General features: G+C 44.4%; 1 protein-coding gene across 6 annotated transcripts in view; it reads left to right on the top strand.

Annotated features, from left to right (window-relative positions):
• The window catches only part of JARID2 (jumonji and AT-rich interaction domain containing 2), a 315,799-nt gene that overhangs the window by 275,137 nt on the left and 22,018 nt on the right, over positions 1-18,644 (top strand). For all 6 annotated transcript variants that reach the window (XR_010598780.1, XR_010598781.1, XM_065585072.1 and 3 more), the window contains 5 exons: positions 262-755; positions 6,392-6,484; positions 7,044-7,162; positions 7,350-7,420; positions 15,335-15,449. Coding sequence is in view for 4 of the 6 variants with exons in the window: in XM_065585072.1 (XP_065441144.1) it covers positions 262-755; positions 6,392-6,484; positions 7,044-7,162; positions 7,350-7,420; positions 15,335-15,449 (892 nt within the window). In the remaining 2 variants the exon portion in view is untranslated. The remainder of the gene's footprint in view (positions 1-261; positions 756-6,391; positions 6,485-7,043; positions 7,163-7,349; positions 7,421-15,334; positions 15,450-18,644) is intronic.

The raw sequence follows: 18,644 nt of genomic DNA, 5'->3' as shown, positions 1-18,644 counted from the left end.
TAATAAATAATCTTCGCAATCTGAGTATCTTAGTCAGAACTTGGGCACTTTAAAAATGGAAACACTGAATATTTGACTGTTCCATTCTGTTTTCGTATCTGCATTACTGAGGATTTTGAGAAAATGGAGTGTCCCACCTGAACAGAATCTGATATTATATAAGTAGTAAAGAAATGTTGAATGCAGTCTGCGAAAAATTTTCCTAACTGTTTCCTGTGTTTCCCTCTTCCCTCCCCACCACCCCACACACACGGACTCCAGGAGGCTGTGAGCTAGATTTGGCCTGCTTTTTCCAGCTGATCAATGAAATGGGTGGCATGCAGCAAGTGACTGACCTCAAGAAATGGAACAAGCTGGCAGATATGCTACGCATCCCCAGAACTGCACAGGACAGGCTAGCAAAGCTGCAGGAAGCCTACTGCCAGTACTTGCTCTCCTATGACTCCCTCTCCTCTGAGGAGCACAAGAAACTAGAGAAGGAAGTCCTGCTGGAAAAGGAGATCTTAGAGAAGAGGAAAGGTCCTTTGGAGGGACACTCAGAAAACGCCTATAAGTTCCATTCCTTGCCCCGGTTCGAGCCCAAAAATGGACTCATCAATGGTGTGGTTCACAAAAACGGCTTCCGTAACAAGTTGAAAGAAGTTGATATCCCATTGAAAACGGGCAGGCGGCGACTCTTCGCTCAGGAAAAGGAGATCGAGAAGGAGGAGGAGGAGAAGGGAGTTCTTAGCGACTTACACAAGTGTATATACAAGGTAGTAAAGACCACTTCTGCTGATTTTCTTCTGTGAAAGCATTGAAGCAGATGTTCTCTGCGCTGCACTGTGGTAAGACCCAGCTGGAGTCAGTCAAGGGCCACAGTGGTGTTCCAGCGTCAATTGCTGGACTATTAATTGCTGCAGGCAGTTTGATGAGGGGGTATTAACTCCATCCTGATCTTACTGGGGCTTGACAGACTAGAAAATGTTATTTTTGTGGATGTTCTACATAGAACACTAGTCCCCCTCCATCTATGGAGTTGACTCTTTCTAAGAAATACACTAAGCAATTATCCTAGCAGACACAACATTTGTTTTCATTTTTTAGTGACATTTAAAGTAACGTTCCACTCTCTCTCACGCCTGTTTCTTGCCAGTTGAGCAGAGTACTGCTCCCCTGATAGAGCCATCAAAACTAATGTCGCTAAAAATACACAAGATTTAGAAAGTGCGAATTGAAATGCAAACAATATTTTCAACTGTGATGCCAAATTTTGCTAAGCACAAATGGTCATAATGCTTGTTCCTCCAGACTTTAAACACACCCGTTTACAAAGGGTTGTTGTCTCTTTCATTGTATTTTATTGGCAGCCTCCCACTATTGAGCAAGAATTGGCATCATAACTTGCAGTCTACTTTTTAGTTAGATTGAATTGTTTAGCAGTGCTGAGAGGGAGAAATAGACAGTACTTACTGTCTGTGGCCAGTAAGCTGCTATACCACTTTTCCCTCCCCAGTCTCACTCCTGTCACTATGAAATGAAAACAGATAGCATTCCCAGTGTTACTGTCCAAAGTAGTTTTTGTTGAGCTATTTAGAGACTGACTAAGCTCATGAATTGCATTTAAGAAAGTTCATTCACATTTCTTCTGCCCAGCAATGCATTAGAATTTGTCAGCTGAAGAGCTTTCTGTTCTGGGGCTCCCTTCTCACTCCCATGTTAAAACAAACTGTTAATGACGTTTCTATCACATTAAGATACAAGCCTTATCTAATGGCAGCTACATTAATGATATTCCCTGTGCATAGTTAAAAGGCCTTTTTTGTACTTAATATCTTGAATTTAATAACAAATGAAACATGACTAGGACATACTGATCTGCACATACAACCTTAACGAAAGGGAGAAAACACCACCCCACTGCTTACCAGTATAAATTCCCCAAGTTACATTTTAGAGGGAGATGAGAGATCGTACACAAAAAGAGTGAGTCTGTGCAGAGAAATATCCTAATCAGCCATTAGAATTAAGGGAGAAGTTCAGGAATGAACACTCTAATAATGAGCCTGAACCTGCGAAGTTCTGAATGCTTCCTGCAAAGTGCTAAATGCTCTTAAACTCTCATCGATGCGCTTTCAACACCTTGAGGTAGGCTCTCAGGACTTCGCAATATCGGACCCAGTATAGAATCATAGAAATGTAGGACTGGAAGGGACCTTGAGACGGCATTAAGTCCTGCCCCGGCACTGTGACATGACCAAGTAGAGGTCTAATGAAGTTTAATAAATGTACTTTTAAAATGTGCATATGCTTTAGCACGTAAACTATTTAAATATTAGTGAACTTCAGGGCTGACATGATTCATGCTACCCCCATCTAGCAAAGGCAGCCAAGATACAAGAACCAAACCAGACAGGAAGTCTTGAATTACAGGGTGGTACTATAGATAACATTGCAACATGTTTTCTGCTTACAACCAAACTTGCAATCCTCCTTAAAACCACACATGCAGTCAGATTCAAACCTGTTTGAAAATTGGTATGGGCCAGGGTAGAATATATAGTACACATTTGAGAATGTTTGCTTAAGGGGTTCCAGAGACACAACCCCCCCAAAATCTGACCACCTAGCCTTAAACTCCGGTTCTGTTACTAAAATCACAACGTGTCTTATACTTTTCTGTACAGAGGTAGAGGAAAAACATGCAGTGAGAACTGGTGTCTCGCATCGAGAACAAGCTCTGAAAGCAAATTCATTTTTGTTTTTAAGATAATATTTTGTTCTTGACTCTGCAGAATGAACAGCTGCCCTGCTGTGAGTCAAGTGTGGCTCCCAGCCATAGTGTGCAGATGCCTTAGCTGAGCCGTACTATTTATGGATTAGGGCTAAGGTTGTGTGGTTTCATTATGAATGAAACAGCACTTTAACTGCAGATTCCCTGGCTTGCATAAGTATGTTTGTTGCGGGGAGGGTGGCATTTCTTGTCACACTAACATTTTTGGGGGATATGTGAGAAGACCTGAAGTGAATATTTCCTAATATTTGAGTTTTTAAGTCTTATGTTCCAGAAGGGTATAGGGATAGGAAGGTCCTATTGTGTGACAGCAACCTTAGCTCCACTTCAAGAAAGGTTTTTGTAAATTAATAGATTTAGGGCCAGAAAGGACCATTGTGCTCATCTGTCCTTGCCTACGTTACACAGGTCATAGAATTTCACCCAGTAATTCCTGCATCAAGTCTAATATCTTGTGGTTATATTGGGGCATATTTTTAGGAAGAGACCACTTGTTTTCAAGTACGGTTCTCACCAATGCCATATACAGAAGTAATAAAATATTTTGATAAAATACTTGAGTAGTCATTGGGCCAGAGAGAGAGAGAGTGAGTGACTCTGTGGCCTGGTGGCTTGAGAGGTGGGAGAACCCAAGATTCGAGCCCCCGCTCTAATGGCTAATTATTTATACAAAGTGAAACTGCTTCAGCAGGAGATATTGATACCCCCATTCCAGAAGAGCCAACAGACTGGTGATTAGGGCACTCACCTGGGAGGGAGAGACTGGGTTCCAGTCCCTGCTCTAGAGCTGAGATTCAAACCTGGGTTTCCCACACCACCACTACCTCTTCCTTCGCATGCCTAACTCCCCTGGCGAGTCTAGCAGGAAAAAATCTGGGTTTGTGTGTTTTGTTCGGATAATGACAGAACAATTAGTTTAAACCACAACAATTCACTAAAAATGGCACAAATTCATGAAATGTTTGGTTGACCTGAATTTGGGTTTTTCAGCAAAAAAACCTGTCTGAAAAATTTCATTTAGCCGTAGTCTGGGCTCTCCTGACTTGAGTTAATTTTCAGGACTCTTACATTACTATTAAGGAGAGAAAAGGGAAAGTATATAGAATGAAGTATCACAATAGAATTTTGCCATTCAGCTATTCTTCTGTTAAGGCTTCTCACTGCTTCAAAGATTCTGCTTAAAACTTCTAAGTTCCTAGAGGATCCTTAGTATTAACTGTTAAAATCTTCTCAGGAACCTCAAAAGGTGTTTTGCACTTCAGTAATAATTTTGTATTGTGAGTCTATTTTCAGCCAGTTCCATTTTATAGCGCAAAGCCTTAAAATATTTTCTCTTAATGATCCTCAAGAAAATGGTGTCAAATTTTTCATGTCGAAAGCTCATCAGCCCATATATGTTTTGTGACTTTCGGGCCAAGGCGGAAGGATGTGAAATTTTTGATGGAAGTTCTTGATTTTTTCTCAATCTTTTTTAAATGATTCTGTCCACTATTGTATGCAGGTTTCTTCCCTATGATAGCGCAACCGCCCATCTCAGAATTTGGAGGACATAGTTAATTTTGGAGGATCAGTCCTGAATCCTATTCTGTTTTGTATGACAAAGTAGCAGGCAAACCATCTTAAACCTAAAAAGCTTCTACGGAGCATTTGTTAGCAGCTCGTACATATACTTCCCTGATGACAAGTTTGAAGACTGTTTGTAGGAGCAGAACAATTTGAGGACATGTTTTAAAAGCCTGCCTCAATAAAAGATTCACAAGGGCAGTAAAAGATGAAGGCAATTGCTCATTGTATCACAGAGCATCCAGCTCTGAGGTTTATGAGAGTCTGGGGCCCTGGGCATTTTGCAGACTTCTTGTAGCAGCTAATTGCCCTGCATTCAGTTTAAAACCAAACAAAAACAAAATGACAGGACCCTAGATATTTTAGCAAAAGACTTAGTCTCTTATAGGAAAAAAAAACCCTGCTGTCTAATTGTTCCTGGTTTACTCTTGGGTAGAGTTCTTGCTCAAACTAAGCAGAAATATAGTCTTAGCAATTTAGCAGATCATGTTTCACCATTAAAAATAATAATAATAATCCAACTGATTAAATGGTCATTTACCAGAAGTTTAGATCCTGGGGTGGTGGATCTTAGGTTTTTCTTTATTTTTTGAGAGGAAGAGGGTTGGCAAATGTGAAGGAAGGTAATTGGGTGTCAGAGGAAAGAGAGGTAGATATGGGGACAAGGGATAAACTTCATGTTTGTAAAGCAGAAATTCCTTTTCAAGTCTTGTTCTTGGCCTGGCCTATTACAATTGGTACACATCACCATGGCCAGACCAAAATATTGCAAAGTTTGGTGGCTAAGTGGCTGTCGTCCTTCACGTCCCTTAGCTTTTTAAGGTTATTTTCTTAGTCTAGAGTGATGGAAGAACTTGAAGTACCTAAATATAGGCTGCATTTTCACCAGAGGGTATAGGAAGGTTCCAATATCCCCAAGCCTTAAAGGGAGGGCATGTTTCCTGTCTCCACACTGTCTCTTTTCCTGTAAGCCTTTAACATGGTCTCAGTTAATACTAACATGAAAACACTTCTAAGGCTTATTTTACACATTTCCAACTTTGGATCATACACTGAGAACTTGACCTCCATATTTTACTAAGATCTTTGGCAATCTGGTTGCAGATATATGAAGCGCCGATGCTATGTCTTCCTATGGATCTCTATTAGATTGAAAATGTGTTTATTATTATATGCGTGTGTGAGCATCTAATAATATAAGAATAATATACACGTGAAAGAATATTGAAAAGTTTGCTAAGTGCTCTATAGAAACAGAATAAGACCGTTCCTTGTCCCACCCAGCTTACAATTAGGGTGACCAGATAGCAAATGTGAAAAATCGGGACATGGGGTGGGGGGTAATTGGAGCCTATATAAGAAAAAGACCCAAAAATCGGGACTGTCCCTATAAAATCGGGACATCTGGTCACCCTACTTACAATCTAAAGGATATCGTGCAGACAAAGTAGTGGACGAAGGAAGCAACACACATTCTACTATTTCGCTTTTGTAACTCTTCCCCCCCCCCCCCCATCCCATACCAATCCCTGGTCTTAATAATATTGTTATTGAACCATGCCTAGCTGCCTTGTTGTTGTTGTTGTTATACATGCAATTACTGAATATAAAGTATAATATAGCTTCAGCTCATCCTTTTTGTGTCCACCTGTAATGCATGTTCTATCCTGAACAGCATCTGTTTGCACAGAAAAATAGGTTAAATGAGTTTAGGAAAAGTGTTTTAACAAGTGAGACCTTAAAAATGGAAACTGACTGGGTGCAAGTTTTAAAATATCATCTGCATAGGCTCACTTGCTGTATCAGCTGCTGCTTGCCATGATAAAAGCTGGAATCCTCTACTGCTTTTAATGGCATTTAAGATGCTTGCTCCAGGAAGAAATGTATATTAGATCAATGGACTCTGTTGTACCTGTTCTTAGAGAACGTTCTGTCCTTTCCCCTCTCCCAGTTTTGGGCTGTGTAAGGTAACATTTGCACAGCAAATAACACTGGGGTGTGGGGTGGAGATACCATTTTTAATTTCACTTTTAATTGTACTCTCTTGATTCACAGGGTAGGTCTGTTTCTTTAACAACCTTTTACCGGACGGCAAGAAACATCATGAACATGTGCTTCAGCAAGGAGCCTTCGGTAGCTGAAATAGAGGTGAGGGGCACGAGAGCACCTAGGGATGGGAAATCTTTCCGTATGGAGGATTTAGGGATGGCTCTGCAAAGTTAAATCGCAAAGTGGCACAGTAGACTGGTTGAAGGTGTCTGATGCAGGAAGAGAATTAAGATGTTGTCTCTGCTCTTCCCGCTGACATTACTTAATATCATCAATAAGGGCACTGACAAGTTAAAGACAGGCAGGAGGGTTGGTTGGTCTTGTGGTTGAAGCACCAGCATGGGAGTCGGGGGATAGGAGTTCTGTTCTTGTCTCTGCGAAAGTCTTCCTGTGTGAGTTTGCACAAGTCATTTCACCACTCAGTCTCAGTTTCCCCATCTGCAAAATGGAAATAAATAGTCTCCAAAAGGGATGTTAAGTCTTAATTCATTGTTATTTTTAAAGTTCTGTATATCCATCTCTAAGAGGAGATGTTTTGTTGGAGCAACACGTAGAGTATCAGTGCACTGTAACCTTCTGTTGATTGGTGAACATGTAAAGGAATTTTCTCACTCTGTTCGTTGGACTAAACATTTACTACCGCCTTCTTCTGCTATAGCAAGAATACTGGAGGTTAGTGGAACAGAAGGATTGCCATGTAGCAGTGCACTGTGGGAAAGTGGATACCAACACACATGGGAGCGGCTTTCCTGTGGGAAAATCTGAACCATTCTCAAGGTAAAATTAGATAATCTGGATTTTTATAGCATTTTGCCTGTTATGCTACAGCTATTCTATTCAGTACAGAATCCATATAAGACTATAGGTCAGAAGAATGACTACAAATGTTTGAGATGTAGAGCAGCTATTAGACCAGTTTGTTTTTAATGTTGACACATAATGTGTGTATCACTTCATTCAACAGGCATGGGTGGAACCTTACAGTCCTTCCTAATAATACAGGATCCATCCTGCGACATCTTGGTGCTGTGCCTGGTAAGCAGATTCCCCCCTTTCCTCCTCCCCACCCCCCAATGTTCTGTGTGGTATTAGGAGTCAACAATTTTGGCATTGTCTGGAGTGGCCAGAATCAATTTTGTTGTGTTTTTTGTTCTGTGCAGTTTTTACTGGAGAAAGCCATGTGTACCCACTGTTTAAAATTTCAGAGGTGCAAGTGGCATTGTACATTTTAATGATTGGGATGGTCATGGCTACAGGGCAAACTGTGCCTTAGACACCATTCAGTCCCTCTCAAGTGCCCCCCTTACATGGTAAGCCTGGCTTCCTGCACCTTACTCTGGGTGGAATCATGCAGCCCACCCACTCTTAGATGGCTCGCTGGGCTGCAGCCCCTTGGTTTGCAACCATGTTAACGACACAGGCCCAATTTGGTTTTGACATGTGTGAGTTTCTCCTGGGGAGCCTGTCACAGCATACGTTTGCAGTGACACAGAAACAGCGTCTGCAAAACAAAGTAGTATTTATTCATTCCTCAAAGGTACAAAGCATGTAGAGCAAAGAGTAAACCAATACAAGGCCTACACTTATGCCTTGCACAAGCAGGCAAGGAAAGTTTAAGTACCTCTCAGCCCTGCTAATTCCCTCTGTGGCAGGGAGAAGCACACTGCCCTGTTGCAGCATGTTCCCTGTCTGTGTGCCTCAATCAGTCTGTCAACTTTCCCCGACATACCTTGAGCAACCTCTCTTGGCTCAGCAATTCCCCTCCTCTACCCCTTTTCTAGGGTCTTTGAGATTTAGGACTCCCTAGGATTCCAGTCTTTTCGCCTTGGGAAGAGCAACCCATTCCAGCCGGGAGGGAGCTAGACAAGGGGTATTCCGCTTCCGCCCTTCAGAGCCTTCCCTTTGCTATTGTTTTGCTTCCTGGTTGGTTTCTCCTATACAACTGCCTTTGATTTAACTCCTGGCCTTCAGGCAGGATAATGTCTCACAGATAAACTGGGGGGCATATGATATCTATAAAAAACAATGCAAATGTGTCCCAGTTCTCCACAGGGATACCAAACAAGCCTCCGCTTGTTGCAGCATTTATAACCATGTTTGGTGGAGACATGATTTCCAATTTATCCTCAATCTGTTCTGTGGAAATGGACACTTTTCCTAGACCTAGAAAGGTGCTCATTTGTTTTCTAACCCATATGGATGGACATTGCCCTGGAGTATTTTGTGTTTCAAGGCATAAAATGTGATCTGTAGGTTCAGAATTGAACAGTTGGGGCCATATACCTGTGGACACTTACTTCTCCTTGTAATGTCCCTTTTAGTTATTACTTGTACATCTGTGTCAACATTTTGCCCAGGGTGATGAATGATTGAGATATCGCTTCCGTATTTATAGAATCTAGAACACAATGCCAGGCAAAATAATGACAACATTTACTGTGAATATTCATTTGGACTTCATTCAAGTTTTAGTGGTTTAAAAAAAGTGCACTGAAAGCCGAATTTGCAATCACGTGTACATATATCAGTGCTGGAGTACTATCACAGTCAGAGAACAAATACAGTTTCAAGTGACTTATTTGACCAATCAAAACTAACCTTGAATTTTGGGTATTGACGATCAATCCATAAAGTAGAAAATTAAAAAAGATATTTGAGTAACTAATAAATTCAAGGCCATTTCAATCGCCTGGTAGATATTTTATGAGCTGAAAGAGTCTACATTTGTTTAATATATTATTCTTTGTGAATTATTCACTCTGCTCTGGTAGAAACAGAAAGTTGTTCTTCAAGATGCATTGTCCATGTATATTCCACTCTTGAGTACTGGGCACATGTGCACCAAGTCTGGATTCTCTTGGCCAGTGGTGTCTGTTGAGGCCGTGCTTCCAACGGAGGACATAAAGGGTGGGACAGCCCCAACTGCCTCTTGCTTCCTTCTTTCCTCCTTTGGCTATGAATTGGAACATAGTGTCCAAGTCTCTCTGCTCCACTGTGAACTATGTAAATAGTTAGTGATTAGCTTTAGTGTTAGTAATTTAATATCATTTCCTTTCTCCCCTTTTTGTAAGGAAACTGCTTTTTGCTTGCCTATGAGGGGAGGGGGATCACTCTCTCTGGGTATGGCCACCCTGCACCGAGAGGTGTGATTGCAGCACGGATTGGCATACCCATGCTAGCTTTACTCTTGCTAGCACGGCTAAAAATAGCAGTGAAGATATGTGGACATGGATTGCGGCATGGGCTAGCAACCCAAGTATGGTCCCCAATGGGCTTGTACAGCTCATGTTGCCACATCTCCACTGTTATTTTTAGCGGCCCTAGCTAGATTTAAGGCTATGCCTACGTGTGCTGCAGCCTCACCTAAGATTGCAGTGTAGACATACACTATGAACAATCCAGCCTTCAAAAACTGCCCTTTGTGCAAGGCTGCAATGCCCCTAATTGATGGGCACAGCGGATGAATATTGCGTCTGGTAAGGGGCACATTACCGAGAGACGTGCCATCTGTAGATCCTTTTATTGGAGAACCCAGAGAGCTAGGGAGACTTGCTTAATAAAGACATTTCTTTTGGAGACATCTGTGTTCCTTCTCAGGCTCCAGGATGCCCAGGGCGGAAACCTCTGAACAGTCATCAGCCACTCATGGGGCTGAAGTTCCTGTTTCTAAAGATTAAATCTCCTTGTCTTGTAAAATGTCAGGTGGCAGGGAAGAAAGACCACGAGGTTCATAAAGAAAAGAGACAGAGATTCCTCCTCACCAGGTCCTTTACTTTAAGAGCCACAAGGGGTGACACAAGGCCCCAAAACGGTCCCACTGGCACCCATGCAGGCACAAGTCTTCATGCCTCCGGACTGTCTTTTGTCGTACTGCACAAATGCCTGGTTCTGACTCCTCAGCACCAAGGCTCCTGGTTCCAGTTCAGTCTACTTAATTTGACTTCAGTGCTAACATATTCACTACCAAAATCCAATACAGTGTCTAAAGACCTATTGGTCTCCTTGATACCAAATTGCCCACTACTGTCCAACAGCTGTCCTGACACTGGCACTGCACACATCTACGGAACCAGCTAAAGCACATTCCGTGGGGGTTTCCGCACACCAATTGGTACAGCTCCTGTTCTGGAGGAATATGCACTTTCCTACTCTGAAAGCACTAGGGGAGGTTTCACCAGGTTGTTCCTTGCTGTCTAGGTATTCAGGATCGTTCACACCCGAGAGAATGTCATGGGCTACTTCCTATTACCACAGATACAAAAGTTCAAAAAGGGATACTATACTTTGATACCCTACCCCTTCAATATCTGCCATTTTGCCTACCAGTACTGTTGGCCTTATAGGGCTCCAAGGGAAATGCATCATGCTAGAAGGCCTGCATCAGCATTCTAGTCGAGTGCTAGATCTCAACCACATCTTTACAATGGGGCATTACAACTAGACCAACTGCTCCACTACCTGCAGAACAGACTGGTCAAGGCTCAGATGAGGAGACCCAGACAGAAGACCATCCTGTCTTGTTGGGATTCTATGACCAGATTTAGAGACCAATTTCCCTAAGACAACGTATATCATGGCTGAGTCAGCTCACGGCACCCGTGTCCCTACAGGCATCCCTACATGCTGCAGATACAGCCTCTAGATCAGGGGTTCTCAACCTTTTTCTTTGAGGCCCTCCTCAACATGCTAGAAAAACTCCAGGGACCAGCGGGGGGCCCTCCAGACCAAGGGTGGGACCCTGGGGCATAGGCATAGTTTGACTTCTATTTGTGGGGAGAAGGCCAGCAGGGCTCGGGCCAGCTCTGCACAGTGGGGTCCAGGTAGTGCCACCTCCAGCCCCTGACTCATTTCATCAGGACACCACCCTGTCTGGGGCTGTGTGCGGTGGCTACTCTGAGGGCTCTGACTGGCTGCGTGAGCAGTCAAAGGAGGCTGGGAGCTGAGGAGCAGATGCAACCCCAGGCACCAGCAGCATATGGGGAAATGCCACGGCTGCCCACTCCATGGCACCATCAGCCAAAGGAGCAGTTGCCCCTCACTGCCTGGCTCTGTCTTCCTGCCCAGGATCTGGCCTGAGGGGGGGGCCTGAGGGGGGCTGAGGGAGAGGAGGAGGTGGGGGGGAATGGAGTTGCCCCCAGGACTACCTCACTCTGGGTAAGGCACTGCAGATTGGGGGGCAACATCCTTGTGCCCCTCAACTCTGCCCATGGGCTCACGGTTTCTGCCTGTGGCGGCGGGGCTTCAGCCCTGCCGCTCCTAGCTTCAGGGGGATGGGAGAGCTTGGGGTTTCAGCCCCGCACTGCTCCCAGCTTCAGCCCCACAAGGGGTGCTGGGGCTTATGGCTTCAGCCCCATGCTGCTCCTGGCTGCAGGGGGGGTAGAGGACTCGGGGTTTCAGCCCCGTGCTGCTCCTGGCTTCAGCCCCACGAGGGGTGTTGGGGCTCAGGGCTTCAGCCCTGTGCCGCTCCCTGCTTCAGCCCCATGGGGGGTGGAGGGGCGCCTTGGGGATTCAGCCCCATGGGGACTCCGGGCCTTGGGGCTTCTGCCCTGTGCCACTCCCTGCTTCAGGCCCATGGGGGGCACTAGGTTTCAGTGGTCAGGCTCCGCAGCCCCCATGAAAGGGCTCACGGGCCCCCGGTTGCGAACCGCTGCTCTAGATTATGGCCACCTCAATTGCTACGAGGAGATTCTCCTGGCTCCACAGTTCAGGGATCCGTAAAGAAACTCAAATAACAGTTGATGATCTCCCCTTTGAGGAATTTGAACTTGTTAGTGTGAAAACAGATGAGCCCTAAAGGCCTTGTGTGCCACACTGAGCTTCTTAGGAGTCCACACTCCTGCACCAAAGTGTAAGCAATGTAAACACTAGCCACAACAGAGGCAATCCCTTTACCCTCAATACAGGCACTTAGGAAATGTCTGAAATTTCCCAGAAGGAGGTCATCAGGATCCACACCACCCTCTCTGCTGATCAACCTCGGTCGACATGAAGGCAGCAGATTTGACTTCTTGGTCTAAAGGAAACCCCTTTGGCTCTTCCAATTATATCCCCTTCATTTGGGAATAATTTATTTAATCAATGGGTCCTGGAGCACCAATTATATTGACCGCTGGGTCTTGAAAATTGTAGTTTATATGTTATTCCATACAGTTCTAGCCCTCCCCAACCCGCCTTTCCCATCCCTATTCAGGGACCTCTCTCATTGAAAGCAGGCTATATCAGAAGATGCAGTCACTTTTTAGTCTTGGAGCAGTGGAAGAAATTTCTCAGGAACAAAAGGGAAAGAGATTTTACTCTCATTATTGTCTGACTCCCAAAAACAAAGGCAGCCGGCAACCCATTCTGAACCTCAGAGAGCTGAACATCTTCATCTGCAAGCTCAAATTCAGGATGGTGACTCTGGCCTCTCTAATTCCAATCTTAAATCAGAATAACTGGTATGTAGCTCTCTACTTCCCAGACACTTCCATATAGCTCTCCCAGCTGCCCACAGAAGATACCTCAGGTTTCACGTGGGCAATTGCCACTACTAGCACAGGGCATTACCATTCGGCCTACCAACAGCACGAAGAGTATTCATAAAATGGCTGGTGGTGATGGCCACTTACCTCAGAAGACAGGGAGTCCAAGTTTTCCCATATTTTGATGATTAGCTCATTCATCGGAAGTTGTGCCAACAAGTAATAGACTCCATTTAACTGACTCTGCAACTGTTCACCTCTCTAGGCCTTAAAGTAAACAAAGAGAAGTCAATACTGACTCCCAACACAAAAAACAGAATTCATAGCAGTCATACTGGTCTCCCTAACAGTGATGACTTGTCTACCACCTGAGATTCCAAGTCATACTGCCGACCTGCACGTTTATGACACGATATCTGCGAGAACTTTTTTGACTGCTAGGACACATGGCCCCTGCACCTTTGTAATTCAGCCTGCCAGACTTCTGTTGCATGCAAGGGTGTTTGAGATCTGTACTATGCATCAGCCAAGCAAACATTACCTGTCCATCCTAATACATGTTCCACCAGAAGTCCTGTCATTAAATTGGTGGAAGGGGCCCTTCAAAGTCTGCAAAGGGACAGCCATTCTCCCCTCCAATACCATCAAAAACATCGGTGACAGATTCCTTTACTTTAGCATGGAAAGCCCATTTAGACAATCACCAAACACAAGCTACATGGACTCCTCAGGAAGCAAGGCTCCACACAAATGTCCTGGAGCTAATAGCCATTTTATGTAAACAAGCAGTGGGGACTAAGGTCTACTCCTTCGTGTTAAGAGTGTGTACATCTTTGGAACTTTTGTATCCATCATGAAATTACTCTGAAGGCTGTTCATCTGCCAGGAATACAGAATGTGCTGGCAGATCACCTCAGTGAGCAGTTTTCAAACAACCTTTACAGGTTGATAGATGACAACGTAAGACATCTCTCTCAAGTGTAGTCATCCCAGCATTCACCTCTTTGCCAAAAGAGTAAAAAGGAAATGTCAAAATTTCTCTTTTGGAGGGAGACTAAGTCAGGGGTCATTGCCTGATGCATTACTGATTTCATGGTCATTAGGCCTCCTGTACGCTTACCCTCCAATTCCGTTCATCCCCATTGCTTTCAGGAAGCTCAGATGGCGCTCTGCCATAATGATCATGGTAGCTCCAGCGCGACCAAGACAGTTCTGGTATCAGGCCTGAAGAATCGCTCCATTCAACCATCAATACATGTAGCTCTCCAACCAGAGGTCACAATATGGAGGCACGGCCAAGTCCTTCATCCCATATTCCCTACACTTCACAGCATAAATGTTGGCTGACTGACTTCAGTAGAAAGAACCTGCTCATCTGCAGTATAGAGTGTCCCTGTCCACAGCAGAAAAGACTCTACCAGATATATTTATGCTGCTAAATGGAAGAGATTCATGATCTGGTCACAACACCACCAGTTAATACCATCTCAAGCAAAGATTCTAGACAGACTGAACTATCTGTGAGCTTAAGGGGTCTTCTAGCAACCATCTCAGCTCACCACTGTCCATTGCAAGCTGCTTCTACATTCTCACACCCCACAGTGACCAGATTCTTATGAAAGTTAGAGAACCTCCCCCTCTTTGGGATCTAAATATTGTTCTCACAGGGTTAATCGGCCCACCTCTTGGACCTTTCGCTATAAATTCTCTCTCATCTTTCCATAAAAACAGCCTTCCTGGTAGTGATAACATCAGCCAGACGAGAGGGGGAGATATAGGCACTGATGTCAGGGGCCCCATATTTGATTTTTCATAAAGACGGGGTGTTATTGAGATTTCAGTTGCTTCTTTGAGAAACATTCCCATCCTAGTCGTTTGTAGAGCAGCTATTTGGGAGTTCAGTGCGTACGTTTACCCAGCATTCTATCATGGAAGCGAGAATTTTGGCTATCCTACACTGCAACACCCATCTCCTGGGATCTAGGTCACTTCTTGTGAGTTATCAACAGTAGAATATACATGGAAAAGCAGTTGGCTTACTTATAGTAACTGCTTCTTTGAGATGTTTTCTCCATATATAATTTCACAACCTGTCCTTGTTTCCTGCTACTACAAAGTCTGTTAATATCTGGATTCTGTATTGATGAAGGAACTGAGGGGTGGGTAGGGCTGCCCTGCCCGTTATGCGCTTGGTGGGAGGCACAAAGACATTCAGGGTGCAGGCATGGCCCCAACAAACACCGCTGGCCAGGATAATTCAGACTCGAGTGTATTGGGTGCATGCGCACCAAGAGTAGACTATATATGGACAACATAGCTCGAAGAACCACAGTTACTGTAATGTTAGTGACCATTTCATTTAAAACTCCTGCTTCAACTCAATGGAGAAGCAGGCTTTTCAGCTGAAATGTGCTCTAAAAATATCATTTATTAATTTTTAATTGACATTCTAATCCATTAAAGTTTATTTTTAATTCCTCTATTTTAGGAGTGACAATTCCTTGGCTAAATATTGGCATGGTCTTTTCTACCTCATGCTGGTCTCGAGACCAAAATCACCTTCCATACATTGACTACTTACACACTGGTGCTGATTGCGTTTGGTGAGTATCCCTGTGGTTTATCCCATTACTCGGTGCCCCAGTGGCTCTTGGTAGGAAGGTTGGAAGCTACTGCAGTATGGCTATTGCGTTTTGCCTAAATGAGTCACATCAGGAAATGAAGTTTCTGCGATTACAAATTTAATGGGAAAGTCATGAAATTTGATAGACAAGTGATATGGTATAAACTAAATGAAAAACCCCTTCTAAAGGAAAGGGGTTTAATATTTCTTCCATTCTCTGTTTTAGGCTATTTAGCAGCAAACAATTTTTGCGGTGTGTAGATTTCACTCTGCAGAATGTTTCTGAACACCTGGAATCCAAATGACAGCTAGTCAAGGCAGGATTTCCTTAGACTGATGTGTAGAGAGATTTGTGCAAGCTAGCTCTATATTCTTATTTCTAAGGTGATTGATCCCATCCTTCTGCTAAACTGTCCCCACTCTTCTACTTCACAAGGTATCTTGAGACTCTGTAGATACCAAACCACATATATATTTTTTATTTTTACCCAGTGATACCTGCCTTTGAAGCCACATCCTTCTAACATTTTGATGTGAATGGTTGCAAGTCTGTAACTTCTTGTAGCCACATTTTGTGTTTTGTGGGCACCTGTTGCAAATAGGTTTAACACGTGCTCACATATCTGCTTGGAGGTGGCTGCTGCTTACTGTAGTCATTACACAATATTGCTCAGATTGTAATGGAAGTACAACAGCGGATAGTGGAATCACTGGAAGCAGATGGTGCCAGCATTTAATATACTTATCTATGTTATTCCTGTAGTACTATGTTATCCTGAAAGGATCTTCTCGACAATAAGAACAGTATAAGCAGCTAAACTTTTAGACCTTGATTAAACAAAAATGTAATAAAGTAATTAAGAAAACCCTTGATTATAAAACTTTGATGCATGGAGGCTGAATTATAATGGCTTGTAAGATGACCAGATTCACCCCTGCTGCGCCCCCTATTGGTTACTCCGGGGAATCAGCTCGTCTAGCGTCTGGAGCGCCCTCTGCAGGCCGGTGATCCGCCTTGTCCCTACTTCTGGCCCCTGTGTCCCTCCCAGGACCCCGGTGCCCCTTGCTCTGGGTGCTGCCCCCTGGCAGTATCCCACAGATCTGGGTCTCCCCTCCTTGGGGAACCCCCACCCACTATCCCCACCTTGCCTCAGTACTAGGCCACTGCCACTCTCTGGGGCAGACTGCAGTAGAGACCACTCATCACTGGCAAGGACGGTTTGGACCTGCTGCCTTGGCCTAGCCCTGGGCTGACCTCTGCAACCCCCAGTACCCCTTGGCCTACTACCAGACTGCAGCCTGGGGCTATCCAGGCTGGAGCTCCCCAGCTCCTCAGCCTTTCCCCAGCCCTGCTCCACTACAGGTACCCTGTCTAGCTCCCTGCAGCCAGGCGCTTCTCTCTCTGAAGGCAGAGAGAGACTCTTGAGCTCCTGACTCCCAGCCTCTTTATACAGGCCAGCTGAGTCTGTTTGGGGCATGGCCCCAGCTGCAGCCACTTCCCCCGATCAGCTCAGCCTTCACGCTGCCTGCTCCCTGGGCTATCTCAGGCCCTTCCAGGCAGGAGCAGGTGTCCACCCTGCTACATGGCTAATGATGCTTGGCACATACCATAAATAGTACTTTAAAATGCTTTATAAGATTTCAAGAAAACCAAACATACAGAGATGTTCAGTTACCCTCTTAATTACTAATTAAAACTATTTAAACTCTTATCAGTATTAATGGTGCTAAACTTGAGCTGTGGTTATGTGCTGAGTTGTGTGAATACAGGTGAGTTTGTCACAGCTAAATGTTCCTACCAGGAGCTAGGTCCCATTGTCCTAGGAACAAACTTAGAATAAGAGGCTGTCCATGCAATGAAGAGCTTACAGTCCGTCTAAGACAAGACAGATCCATAACTGGGGAAAGAGGCAATATACAATCAGAGTGAATTGTAATGCCTTATAAGTGTCATGTGAATTCTATTAATTTTATAAAAATATTTTTTTTGGGGGGGAGGGAGGATGGGAGAGGAGGTTGTTTTTCACATTTTATTATAGGCAGAGCTGGTGGCACTCTCTACAGTTAAGGTTGCCTAAGACTGTTTTTGGTTGTGTAAAACTTTACCAGACTTTAACTGTTTGGTCTGATATTTTCCATGCTGGCTGTCCCAAGCTAAATTTCTTTGGAAAGTTTCAACAAAAGCAATGAAGATGCTCCTGAGAATGAGATTAGGGAAAAGTACATTGTTTTGCAAGCGTTAGAAAAAAAATCTCACATTCTCCTATTTTTTTCGAGAAGCTCTAGCACCTCCACGTTTTTAAGCAGTGATTTCATATTTGGCAGGGCGTGACCTAGTGTCAGGGATGTGCCTGTTGCTTTTCCCATGAAAATCCACCCATCTTTGACTAAGTTGTAAGCCTCTGAAAATTGCCATTTGTACATGCTCAGTAGAGATATAGAGGCTGGCTATTTAAATTCCATCTACACCAGGGGTAGGCAACCTATGACACGCGTGCCAAAGGCGGCACGCAAGCTGATTTTCCATGGCACTCACACTGCCCAGGTCCCGGCCACCGGTCCGGGGGACTCTGCATTTTAATTTAATTTTAAATGAAGCTTCTTAAACATTTTAAAAACCTTATTTACTTTACATACAACAATACTTTAGTTATATATTATAGACTTCTAGAAAGAGACCTTCTAAAAATGTTAAAATTTATTACCGGCATGCGAAACCTTAAATTTGAGTGAATAAATGAAGACTCGGCACACCTCTTCTGAAAGGTTGCCGACCCCTGATCTACACTGAACATGCTCCAGGCCCGGGCTGAGGACTTTACTTGCAATTGCTGCTCTGAGCCACCAGGGGCTGTTGTGGCACCAGATATAAAAACTGAGAGCAGAGGTGTGTCTCTCCTGTGCTCTCAATTCACCTCCTTCTGCTGTGGTCCCCAAACTTTTTCTAGTGTGTCCCCCCCCACCATTTTCCCCCCATGGTCTGTCCTCCCCCCACCCCCGCAGCCAGGTGTGTGTGTGGGGGAGCTGTGTTCCAGAGGGGGGAGGTGGAGCCGCATCCAGCGCAGGATGTGGGAGCTGCTGGTACATCTCTAGCCGGAGCCATCCCTGAGTGCATCTCCAGGCTCCAGCAGCAGCTCTTCCCACCTCCCTCCCCTGGTGGCAGAGGCCGGTTACT

The sequence above is a fragment of the Chrysemys picta genome, chromosome 2 (assembly GCF_011386835.1).
Source record: "Chrysemys picta bellii isolate R12L10 chromosome 2, ASM1138683v2, whole genome shotgun sequence".
In the NCBI taxonomy this organism is placed as follows: domain Eukaryota; kingdom Metazoa; phylum Chordata; order Testudines; family Emydidae; genus Chrysemys; species Chrysemys picta.
This window is presented reverse-complemented; position numbering and strand designations above follow the sequence as displayed.